The sequence below is a fragment of the Penaeus vannamei genome, chromosome 4 (assembly GCF_042767895.1).
Source record: "Penaeus vannamei isolate JL-2024 chromosome 4, ASM4276789v1, whole genome shotgun sequence".
Taxonomy (NCBI): Eukaryota; Metazoa; Arthropoda; class Malacostraca; order Decapoda; family Penaeidae; genus Penaeus; species Penaeus vannamei.
Window position 1 is genome coordinate 26,316,630 of NC_091552.1, and position 12,500 is coordinate 26,329,129.

The 12,500-nt window shown below is 52.4% G+C and overlaps 1 protein-coding gene across 1 annotated transcript in view; it reads right to left on the reverse strand.

Moving 5' to 3' along the window:
- LOC113803995 (anillin) overlaps nucleotides 1–12,256 on the reverse strand; it is a gene marked incomplete at its 5' end in the record, with an annotated part of 19,844 nt that extends 7,588 nt beyond the window's left edge. Inside the window, 4 exon segments of the mRNA XM_070120891.1 lie at nucleotides 1,193–1,401; nucleotides 1,577–1,706; nucleotides 11,801–11,956; nucleotides 12,134–12,256. Of these exon segments, the coding sequence (XP_069976992.1) occupies nucleotides 1,193–1,401; nucleotides 1,577–1,706; nucleotides 11,801–11,956; nucleotides 12,134–12,256 (618 nt within the window).
- Between the last annotated feature and the right edge of the window lie 244 nt (nucleotides 12,257–12,500).

Below are 12,500 nucleotides of genomic sequence, written 5' to 3' on the forward strand. Positions count from 1 at the left end.
TCTCTCTCACTCACACACTCTCTCTCTCTCACTCACACACACTCTCTCTCTTTCTCACTCACACACACTCTCTCTCTCTTTCTCACTCACACACACTCTCTCTCTCTTTCTCACTCACACACACTCTCTCTCTCTTTCTCACTCACACACACTCTCTCTCTCTCACTCACACACTCTCTCTCTCTCACTCACACATTCTTTCTCTCTCACTCCCCTTTCACACTCTCTCTTTCTCACTCACACACACTCTCTCTCTCTTTCTCACTCACACACACTCTCTCTCTCTTTCTCACTCACACACACACTCTCTCTCTTTCTCACTCACACACACTCTCTCTCTCTTTCTCACTCACACACACTCTCTCTCTCTTTCTCACTCACACACACTCTCTCTCTCTTTCTCACTCACACACACTCTCTCTCTCTCTCACTCACACACTCTCTCTCTCTCTCACTCACACACACACTCTCTCTCTCTCTCTCACTCATACACACTCTCTCTCTCTCACACACACTCACTCACTCACTCACTCTCTCTCTCTCTCTCTCTCTACACACACACACACACTCTCTCTCTCTCTCTCTCTCTCTCTCTCTCTCTCTTTCCTGCATTTCCATACATAAGATTAAAAGGCACACAAGACCTAGCCAAGAGATGGTAATAACCAACTTGATTTGAGTTCAAAGGATGAATATGGTTAGTTGAACTTCCTTCTTACTTTTTTTCTGAATAATACATTCTTAGTTCATGATATGCCTTCAGGAACCTGAACACTTATTAAGCTATAGAGTATTTGTATATGCAAAGTAATCTCTTAATCACACTAACCAGAGGAAATAAAATAAAGGCCAAGTTCCACTAGCTAGACTCAGTCCTGGTCTCAGTTACCTTTGGCTGCCCAGCTTCCTGCCTCAGTTTTACAACAAGTCTACTTCCACAGGCTTGGCATATCTTGGCTGGTATCGTAACTGTACAAAAATACTAAATAAATTCCTGAGATGACCACAGACAGCAGATCCTCACTAGACACAAAAAATAAGCAAGATCTGGGCATTACCACTGTTTTGGCCCTGGCCTGGCCAAAATGGTGATAATCCCGAAAATTGAGCCACATCCTAGAGTTAGATAAGACCAGCTGAACTATGGCAACACAAGTATACATTTCTCGTTCCACACAGAGAATGCGCTCACCTTCTTGATGCTAAGGTTCCGGTGATGAATTGTGCTCAGGGCATAAACTTCCAGTGCAATGTTGAAGTCAGATGTAAGATGATGCAAAGACATTAGATTAGGGAAAGTGACGGCACCATCAACTACACACTCAGGTGTTGTAAGCAGCTGTGAGGATATGACCTGGTCGCGGTGCTTCACAAGGACCATCAGATGATAAATGGTATCACCTGGAAAAGAAGTAATTTCCAGACAATCTGCTATAATTTTACAATAATATTGTTTACCACTTACCACTATAAAAAAAAATCTTGATTAGTTATTTATTAAAAAACATAGATTTAACTGTATTTTAATATATGCAGCAGAGATACTTTAACAGCAAATAGCCATAAGAAAACTGACCACTGATCCCCTTCTTAATGAAGTCCTGCTTGAGAGGAACTGATATCCTGGATATGCTGATAGAGCCTTGGCAACAATCCTCATCCCCTGGCCAACTGCGCTGAGCCAAGGCACCCTCAGTCTTCAGTCTCTGGTTGTGGTAAGCAGAAAATATTCTATACTCTTCTATAAACTGAGGCAAGCATGTTTCTGTTCAACTAACTTTATTGGCACCCCAGCACATTTCAGTATTACACTGAGGGCTCCAGTCATTCATCAATTCATGATGTGACCAACATGAGAAAACCTTCTGAGGGCTAGGGTGACAAAAAGGACTTACCACAAGTGCACAAACCTCTTGGAGTTTCATTAGACCCACTTGGCATTTAGAGAGAGGCCTTTCCATTCCCATTACATGTGTGAGCCATGACTGGAAGAGCACTGGCTCCTAGGTGGAAGCCATTTTTTTGCTCATTAACCCCTTGGATCTGGATAACAAGACCCTCCCGTCATAGAAAAAACTGAGCTAAGTTACGGGTGACGTGACCATTCCGCCAGGAAAAAAAAAAATAATAATTAAAATAAATAAATAAATAAATAAAAAAAGGTGGCTAAGGAGAGTGTGACACTGCTATCCCATCATGGGACAGTTCATGACTTCATTATAGTGTTGAAAGAAATGGATTTTTAGAATAGAGAGAGGACTTGGAAGAGAGGGAGATAAGTAGGAAGATGATTTTTTTTCAAAGACTTTGTTCTAGCAATGGGAGGGGATGGGAGGAGGATGGGGAAGGTGGGAGGGGATGGGAGGAGGATGGGGAAGGTGGGAAGGGATAGAAGGAGGATGGGGAAGATGGGAGAGGATGTGGAAGGTGGGAGGGGATGGGAGGAGGATGAGGAAGGTGGGAGGGGGTGGGAGGAGGATGGAGAAGGTGGGAGGGGATGGGAGGAGGATGGGGAAGGTGGGAGGGAATGGAAGGAGGATGTGGAAGGTGGGAGGGGATGGGAAGGAGGATGGGGAAGATGGAAGGGGATGGGGGAGGAGGATGGGGAAGATGGGAGGGGATGGGATGAGGATGGGGAAGGTGGGAGGGAATGGGAGGGAGGAGGATGGGGAAGGTGGGAGGGAATGGAAGGAGGGATGTGGAAGGTGGGAGGGGATGGGAGGAGGATGGGGGAAGGTGGTAGGGGATGGAGGAGGATGGGGAAGGTGGGAGGGCATGGGAGGAGGATGGGGAAGGTGGGAGGGAATGGGAGGAGGATGGGGAAGGTGGGAGGGGATGGGAGAGAGGAGGATGGGGAAGGTGGGAGGGAATGGGAGGAGGATGTGGAAGGTGGGAGGGGATGGGAGGAGGATGGGGGAAGGTGGGAAGGGATAGGAGGAGGATGGGGAAGATGGGAGAGGGATGTGGAAGGTGGGAGGGGATGGGAGGAGGATGGGGAAGGTGGGAGGGGATGGGAGGAGGATGGGAAAGGGTGGGAGGGGATGGGAGGAGGATGGGGAAGGTGGGAGGGGATGGGAAGGAGGATGGGGAAGGTGGGAGGGAATGGGAGGAGGATGGGGAAGGTGGGAGGGGATGGGAGGAGGATGGGGAAGGTGGGAGGGGATGGGAGGAGGATGGGGAAGGTGGGAAGGGATAGGAGGAGGGATGGGGAAGATGGGAGAGGATGTGGAGAAGGTGGGAGGGGATGGGAGGAGGATGGGGGAAGGTGGGAGGGGATGGGAGGAGGATGGAGAAGGTGGGAGGGGATGGGAGGAGGATGGGGAAGGTGGGAGGGAATGGGAGGAGGATGGGGAAGGTGGGAGGGAATGGAAGGAGGATGTGGAAGGTGGGAGGGGATGGGAGGTGGAGGATGGGGAAGATGGGGTGGAGGGGATGGGATGAGGATGGGGAAGGTGGGAGGGAATGGGAGGAGGATGGGGGAAGGTGGGAGGGAATGGAAGGAGGGATGTGGAAGGTGGGAGGGGATGGGAGGAGGATGGGGATGGTGGTAGGGGATGGGAGGAGGATGGGGGGAAGGTGGGTGGGCATGGGAGGAGGTATGGGGATGGTGGGAGGGAATGGGAGGAGGATGGGGAAGGTGGGAGGGGATGGGAGGAGTGATGGGGAAGGTGGGAGGGAATGGGAGGATGTGGAAGGTGTGGGGAGGGGATGGGAGGAGGATGGGGGAAGGTGGGAGGGGATAGGAGGAGGATGGGGAAGGTGGGAGGGCATGGAGGAGGATGGGGAAGATGGGAGGGGATGGGAGGAGGATGTGGAAGAGGTGGGATGGGAGGGAAGGAGGATGGGGGGAAGGTGGGAGGGGAATGGGAGGAGGATGGGGGAAGGTGGGAGGGGATGGGAGGGAGGAGGATGTGGAAGGTGGGAGGGGATAGGAAGAGGATGGGGTAAAGAGTGGGAGAGGATGTGGAAGGTGGGAGGGGATGGGAGGGGAGGATGAAGGGGAGAGGTGGGAGGGAATGGGAGGGAGGAGGATGGGGAAGGTGGGAGGGAATGGGAGGAGGAGGAAGGTGGGAGGGGATGGAAGGAGGATGGGGAAGGTGGGAGGGGATGGGAGGGGAGGATGGGGAAGGTGGGAGGCAATGGGAAGAGGGATGGGGAAGGTGTGGGAGGGAATGGGAGGAGGATGGGGAAGGTGGGAGGGGAATGGGAGAGGAGGATGTGGAAGGTGGGAGGGGATGGAGGAGGAGGATGAGGGGAAGGTGGGAGGGCATGGGAGGAGGGGATGGGGAGAAGATGGGAGGGGATGTGGAAGGTGGGTTGGGAGGGAAGGAGGATGGGGAAGGTGGGAGGGAATGGGAGGTGAGAGGATGGGGAAAGGTGGGAGGAGGATAAGAGAGGGGGAAGGTGGGAGGGGATGGGGAAGGTGGGAGGGGATGGGAGGAGGATGTGGAAGGTGGGAAAGGGGATAGGAGGAGGATGGGGAAGATGGGGAGAGGATGTGGAAGGGTGGGAGGGGATGGGAAGGAGGGATGGGAAGGGTGGGAGGGGATGGGTGGAGGTTGGAGGAAGGTGGGAGGGGATGGGAGGAGGATGGGGAAGGTGGGAGGGAAATGGAAGGTGGATGTGGAGGTGGGGAGGGGAGGGGAGGAGGATGGGGAAGATGGAAGGGGATGGGAGGGGAGGTTGGGGAAGATGGGAGGGGATGGGATGAGGATGGGGAAGGTGGGAGGGAATGGGAGGAGGATGGGGAAGGTGGGAGGGAAATGGAAAGGAGGATGTGTGAAGGTGGGAGGGTATGGGAGGAGGATGGGGAAGGTGGTAGGGGATGGGGAGGAGGATGGGGGAAGGTGGGAGGGCATGGGAGGAGGGATGGGGAAGGTGGGAGGGAATGGGAGGAGGATGGGGAAGAGGTGGGAGGGGATGGGAGGAGGATGGGGAAGGTGGGGAGGGAATGGGAGGATGTGGAAAGGTGGGAGGGAATGGGAGGATGTGGAAGGTGGGAGGGGATGGGAGGAGTAGGGGGAAGGTGGGAGGGGATAGGAGGATGGGGAAGGTGGGGAGGGCATGGGAGAGGATGGGGAAGATGGGAGGGATGGAGAGGATGTGGAAGACAGGATGGGAGGGAAGGAGGATAGGGAAGGTGGGAGGAATGGGGAGGAGAATGGGGGGAAGGTGGGAGGGGATGGGAGGAGGATGTGGGTGGGAGGGGATAGGAAGGAAGGATGGGGGAAGATGGAGAGGATGTGGAGTGGGGAGGGGATGGGAGGATGGGGGAAGGTGAGGAGGGATGGGAGGAGGATGGGGGGAAGGTGGGGAGGGGAATGGGAGGAGGGATGGGGAAGGTGGGAGGGAATGGGAAGGAGGAGGAAGGTGGGAGGGGATGGAAGGAGGATGGGAAGGTGGGAGGGGATGGGAGGAGGATGGGGAAGGTGGGAGGGCAATGGGAAGAGGATGGGGAAGGTGGGAGGAATGGGAGGAGGATGGGGAAGGTGGGAGGGAATGGAAGGAGGATGTGGAAGGTGGGGAGGATGGGAAGGAGGATAGAGGGGAAGGTGGGAGGGCATGGGAAGGAGGATGGGGGAAGATGGGGAGGGGATGTGGAAGGTGGGTTGGGAGGGAAGGAGGATGGGGAAGGAGTGGGAGGAATGGGAGGAGGATGGGGAAGATGGGGAGGGGATGGGAGGAGGGATGTGGAAGGTGGAGATGGGAGGAAGGAGGATGGGGGAAGGTGGGAGGAATGGGAGGAGGATGGGGGAAGGTGGGGAGGGCATGGGAAGGTGGATGGGAGGTGGGGAGGAATGGGAGGAGGAGGAGGAAGGTGGGAGGGGATGGAAGGAGGATGGGGGAAGGTGGAAGGGGATAGGAGGAGGATGTAGAGAAGGTGGAGGGATGGGAGGAAGGATGAGGAGTGGGAGAGATCAGGAAGGAGGATGGGGAAGGTGGGAAGGCATGGGGGAGGAGGATGGGGAAGATCGGAGGATGGAAGGAGGATGGGGAAGGTGGAGGGGATAGGAAGGAGGATGTGTGGAAGGTGGGAGGGGATGGGGGAGGAGGATGTGGAAGGTGGGGAGGGGATGGGAGGATGTGGAAGGTGAAGGAGGGGATGGGAGGAGGATCGGAAGGTGGGATGGGATGGAAGGAGGATGGCGAAGATGGGAGGGGATGGAAGGAGGATGGGGAAGGTGGGAGGGGATGGGATGAGGATGGGGAAGGTGGGAGGGGATGGGATGAGGATGGGAAGGTGGGAGGGATGGAAGGAGGATGGGGAAGGTGGGAGGGGATGGAAGGAGGATGGGGAAGGTAGGGAATGGATGACGTGGAAGGTGGGAGGAATGGAGATGTGGAAGGTGGGAGGATGGGAGGAGGATGGGGAAGGTGGAGGGATAGGAGGAGGATGGGGAAGGTGGGAGGGCATGGGAGGAGGATGGGGAAGATGGGAGGGGATGGGAGGAGGATGTGGAAGGTGGGATGGGAGGGAAGGAGGATGGGGAAGGTGGGAGGAATGGGAGGAGAATGGGGAAGGTGGGAGGGGATGGGAGGAGGATGTGGAAGGTGGGAGGGATAGGAAGAGGATGGGGAAGATGGGAGAGGATGTGGAAGGTGGGAGGGGATGGGAGGAGGATGGGGAAGGTGGGAGGGGATGGGAGGTGGATTGGGGAAGGTGGAGGGATGGGAGAGGATGGGGAAGGTGGGAGGGAATGGGAGGAGGAGGAAGGTGGGAGGGATGGAAGGAGGATGGGGGGAAGGTGGGGAGGGATGGGGTGAGGTTGGGGTTGTGGTGGCAATGGGAAGAGGATGGGGAAGGTGGAGGGATGGGAGGAGGATGGGGAAGGTGGGAGTGGATTGGAAGGAGGATGTGGAAGGTGGGAGGGGATGGGAGGAGGATGGGAAGGTGGGAGGCATGGGAGGAGGATGGGGATGAGGGAGGGGATGTGGAAGGTGGGTTGGGAGGGGTAGGAGGATGGGGATGGTGGGTGGGATGGGAGGAGGGGGGGAAGATGGGAGGGGATGGGAGGAGGTTGTGGGTAGGTGGGATGGGTGGGAAGGAGGATGGGGAAGGTGGGAGGGGAATGGGAGGTGGTTGGGGGGAAGGTGGTGAGGGCTTGGGGGAGGTGGATGGGGAGTGGTGGGAGGGAATGGGAGGAGGAGGAGGAAGGTGGGAGGGGATGGATGGTGGATGGGGAGGGTATGATAGAGGAGGAGGATTGTGGAAGGTGGAAGGGGATAGGAGGGAGGATGTAGAAGGTGGGTGGGGATGGGGTGGTGAGGAGGATGAAGGTGGTTGGGGGGATGGATGGAGGATGGGGAGAAGGTGGGATGGATGGTGGAGGAATGGGGAAGATCGGAGGGGATGGGAAGGAGGATGGGGAAGGTGGGAGGGGATTGGGAGGAGGATGTGGAAGGTGGGAGGGGATGGGAGGGAGGATGTGGAAGGTGGGAGGGGATGGGAGGAGGATGTGGAAGGTGGGAGGGGATGGGAGGAGGATGCGGAAGGTGGGATGGGATGGGAGGAGGGGATGGCGAAGATGGGAGGGGATTGGAAGGAGGATGGGGAAGGTGGGAGGGGATGGGAGATGAGGATGGGGAAGGTGGGAGGGGATGGGATGAGGATGGGGAAGGTGGAGGGATGGAAGGAGGATGGGAAGTGGGAGGGGATGGAAGGAGGATGGGAAGGTGGGAGGGGATAGGAGGAGGTTGTGGAAGGTGGGAGGGGATAGGGGGAGGATGTGGAAGGTGGGAGGGGATGGAGGAGGATGGGGAAGATGGGAGGGGATGAAGGAGGATGGGGAAGGTGGGAGGGGATAGGAGGAGAATGTGGAAGGTGGGAGGGGATAGGGAGGAGAATGTGGAAGGTGGGAGGGGGATAGGGGGAGGATGTGGAAGGTGGGAGGGGATGGGAGGAGGATGTGGAAGGTGGGAGGGGATGGGAGGAGGATGTGGAAGAGTGGGAGGGGATGGGATGGAGGATGTGGAAGGTGGGAGGGGGATGGGAGGAGAGATGGCAAAGATGGGGAGGGGATGGAAGGAGGATGGGGATGGTGGGAGGGGATAGGAGGAGGTTGTGGAAGGTGGGAGGGGATAGGGGGAGGATGTGGAAGGTGTGAGAGGGGATGGGAGGAGGATGGGGAAGATGGGAGGGGATGGAAGGAGGATGGGGAAGGTGGGAGGGGATAGGAGGAGTGATGTGGAAGGTGGGAGGGTGATAGGGGGAAGGGATGTGGAAGGCCTTCCCCATCCTCCATTCCATCCCCTCCCATCTTCGCCATCCTCCTCCCATCCCCTCCCACCTTCCAATCCTCCTCCCATCCCCTCCCACCTTCCCCCATCCCTCCTCCCATCCCCTCCCACCTTCCCCATCCTCATCCCAATCCCCTCCCACCTTCCCCATCCTCATCCCATCCCCTCCCACCTTCCCCATCCTCCTTCCATCCCCTCCCACCTTCCCCATCCTCCTCCTTCCATCCCCTCCCACCTTCCCCCATCCTCCTCCCATCCTCTCCCCACCTTCCACATCCTCTCCCATCCCCTCCCACCTTTCCCCCCCATCCTCCTTCCATCCCCTCCCACCTTCCCCATCCTCAAATCCCATCCCCTCCCACTACTTCCCCATCCTCATCCCATCCCCTACCACCTTCCTCATCCTCCTCCCATCCCCTCCCACCTTCCACATCCTCCTTCCATCCCCTCCCACCTTCCCCATCCTCCTTCCCTCCCCTCCCATCTTTGTCATCCTCCTCCCATCCCCTCCCACCTTCCACATCCTCCTCCCATCCCCTCCCACCTTCCACATCCTCCTCCCATCCCCTCCCACCTTCCACATCCTCCTCCCATCCCCTCCCACCCTTCCACATCCTCCCCTATCCCCTCCCACCTTCCCCATCCTCCTTCTATCCCCTCCCATCTTCGCCATCCTCCTCCCATCCCCTCCCACCTTCCGCATCCTTCTCCCATCCCCTCCCACCTTCCACATCCTCCTCCCATCCCCCTCCCACCCCTTCTACATCCTCCTCCCATCCCCTCCCACCTTCCACATCCTCCTCCCATCCCCTCCACACCTTCTCCATCCTCCTCCTATCCCCTCCCATCTTCAGCCATCCCTCCTCCCACGCCCTCCCACCTTCCACATCCTCCTCCCATCCCCTCCCACCTTCCCCATCTCTCCTCCCATCCTCCTTCTATCCCCTCCCACCTTCCCCATCCTCCTCTCCCATCCCCTCCACCTTCCCCCCCCCATCCTCCTATCCATCCCCTCCACCTTCCACATCCTCCTCCCATCCCTATCACCTTCCACATCCTCCTCCATCCTCCTCCCATCCCCTCCCAATTCCTTCCCCATCCTCCTCCCATCCCTCCACCTTCCACACATCCTCCTTCCATCCCCTCCCACCTTCCCCATCCTCCTTCCATCCCCTCCCATCTTTGCCATCCTCCTCCCATCCCCTCCCACCTTCCACATCCTCCTCCCATCCCCTCCCACCTTCCACATCCTCCTCCCATCCCCTCCCACCTTCCACATCCTCCTCCCATCCCCTCCCACCAGCCTCTGGTGATGGTTGACAATAATGTCAGGATGAAGGGGATGGACATGAGGGACCAGCTGGCTCAGTCTTATTCATCCTTTTGGAAGTCCAAGTGGACTACAAAAGTCTTTTACAAACTGATAGTGATGGCAGTCGTCAATTCTTTCTCGGTGCACAAAGCACTGGGAAGGATTTGACTCAATGGGCCTTCAGAAAGGGGTTCATTCATGAGCTCCTCCACAGAGCATATCATCCGTGAGCCAAACTTGGGAGAGGGCTGTCTCCAGGAAGGAAACAACGTCCACACTCAGGCAAAGAAAAGAAACGAGCCATTTGTGGCCACTGCCAAGTGGCACTTTGCCAATACGGTTGTTTTAAGGCCTATCATAACCTTGAAAATTATGAATATACATAAATAAAAACATGTAAAAAATAAATACATATTTGCTTATCCTTCATTGGCACAATACTTTTTATACTGTACATAATGTAAAATATTTGGAGATATAATCTGAAGTGCAATCAACTACTGTTTTGATCTAGCATAGGTGAATGTATATTTTTGAAAAATAAACAGTGCAAAAGTAGAAATACAATATCACCTGTATTGCATAGTGCGTAAACAATTTTGAGATAAAACAGTCTTCTCAACAACAATAGTATATCACTAGCATAATAAAGCATAACAAATGACAAATGTAGACCTCGAAAATTGCGAAACAGAAAAAACTCGTCTGCAGAAAATAGCAGATCATCTTTATTCCTGCACTGTCTAAGCTACTTGAACAGATAATGTGATGTATAAACAACAAAAAGAATCTATTACTCTTTTTATATAGCTTAATTAAGTAAACAATATTTTTTAGATCAGAATGAATATGAAAATATTGGAAAGACACTAATAACACAGTATCACCTGCTTTGCGCAGAGGATAAACTATATGCAAAGATTTTATGGAATCTGCATAATGAAAACAGACTATTGGCCACATGATACAGCATAAGAAATTATGAACACAGTTCTCATAAATTATCATTATAGCAAAAATGCATCTACGAAAATGTCACCAAGAACGGGGTCACGGAGGTTTGATACAGCGTGTGAATACTCATTTGGGCTGGGCATACACATCATGCTCCCAGGAGAGTGGCTGCCAAGGTATTTTGGTCTGCACACGAGCACCAACATAACTGGATCCAAGGGGTTTAAAATTACACAAATAACAAAATTACTTATTACCTAAAGGGATGATATGGAGTATGTGCACGCAAAACAGTCTATTACCATCTGGATAAGGCAAATCAAATTACGAATGTGGTCACTGGAAAATGGTAAATACACTAAAAACGCTTATGAATAAAAACATAAAATGACATTGTAATGGGAAGGCATTAAATCATGTCACCGTAAACGAGTGTTGTATGACCCCAGCCTACAAGTAACACACCCGGCAGAGCAGCCACTTACGTAAGCCTATAATCAGTATTTTGTTCCATGTGATTGCTGTGAAGCAACCTGATCAAAAGGGTAAGAATTATCACAAGTGGAAAAAACAAGTTATGTATAACATATTCTTAATCTTTGGATGTCAGCTAAAGATTTATAAATTGTCAATCTTTATCTACAGTTTATCACTATGCAATTATTTTTAAAATATTACCAAATAAGTAAGTATTATTGCTCTGAAAGACAGACAGTTTTGGCCAGGCCATGATAGAGATAAATGGCAGATATTCATCAAAGGGCACATCCAACCACTATACACAAATAAAAATGATTGTTGTAGTTGTTATTTGGAATTATTATGTGTAGAAAGACAATTTACCCAACCGCCCCAATTTATGTGTGGTCCCCTGTAGCTTTTTGTGAATTTTGTTACATACAGATGGCTCCATATGTACTCAGCCACTAAAGAGTCTCTAATGATCGTGCCTCAGTTACCCATTCCTTGAAATGGCAGGAAAATGTGTTTTTCCCTCTAACACTATTCACAAAGGTGCCATTATTCTTATTGATATTATGATTACTAAAATGTTATCATATTATCAATAACATTAAAGACAATAAAAGAATATAAAAGAACACTCCCAAAAATCAAAGAAAATGGTAAACAGGTGATATAGGTAGTACTAATAACTGATTCCTTGGTGACTAAGTACTTGTAGAGCCATCTATGTGTAAAGATAACGAATAAACGTTTATAACTGTAGGCATGGAAGGTATTCTTGCCAAATGTGGTGATGGCAACATTTCCATAAATACTCAAAGGACAACCAACCTGGATTTCATTGAGAGCAGTCTGCCTTTTCTGACTAGCTAAGAGCAGCAGCTTCTCGGCCTCAACGTGCTGCGGAGTGCCTTGCTGTTCCACACGTTGCAGCACCACTGTGATGGCATTGGATGCCTGTGATATTACACGCTGCTGTTCCTCCACCTGCAGAGTAATAGCCATTAGCAGCTTGAAATCCCATACTGAGAAAATAAATTTGATCAACTAATAAAGAACAATATTAAATTCAATGGATAGTTAAACAAATGCAGCATATGTAAGAGGTTGAATTTTCAATGAATTCAAATCAAATAACATTTGTGTTTGTCACATGAGTCTCACCTCCTCCTGGAGCTCCCTGATCCGTGCACTAACAGTGACAGAAGGACTCACTGCTGGCTCTGGCGTTGGTGACCTCAAATCAGGCCGACGAACTATTTGTCTTACTGGCGTGTACGTCACTTCCTATTAATTCAATTACTTCTTAACATATGCATGACTACTCAATAAAATAATGCATCAAAAACTCTAAGTCATTTACACTGGAGAGGATGTGATACACCTTTGCTAAACCTACAACATATTTTTCAAAAGGACATACACAATGTCAGGGTTTCCTATCATTGTGTAAAATTTCCTTTCAACTAACACAAATAACAAAAATTACATATAAACGGATTATGAAATATGCTTTAGCAAAAGAACCTTA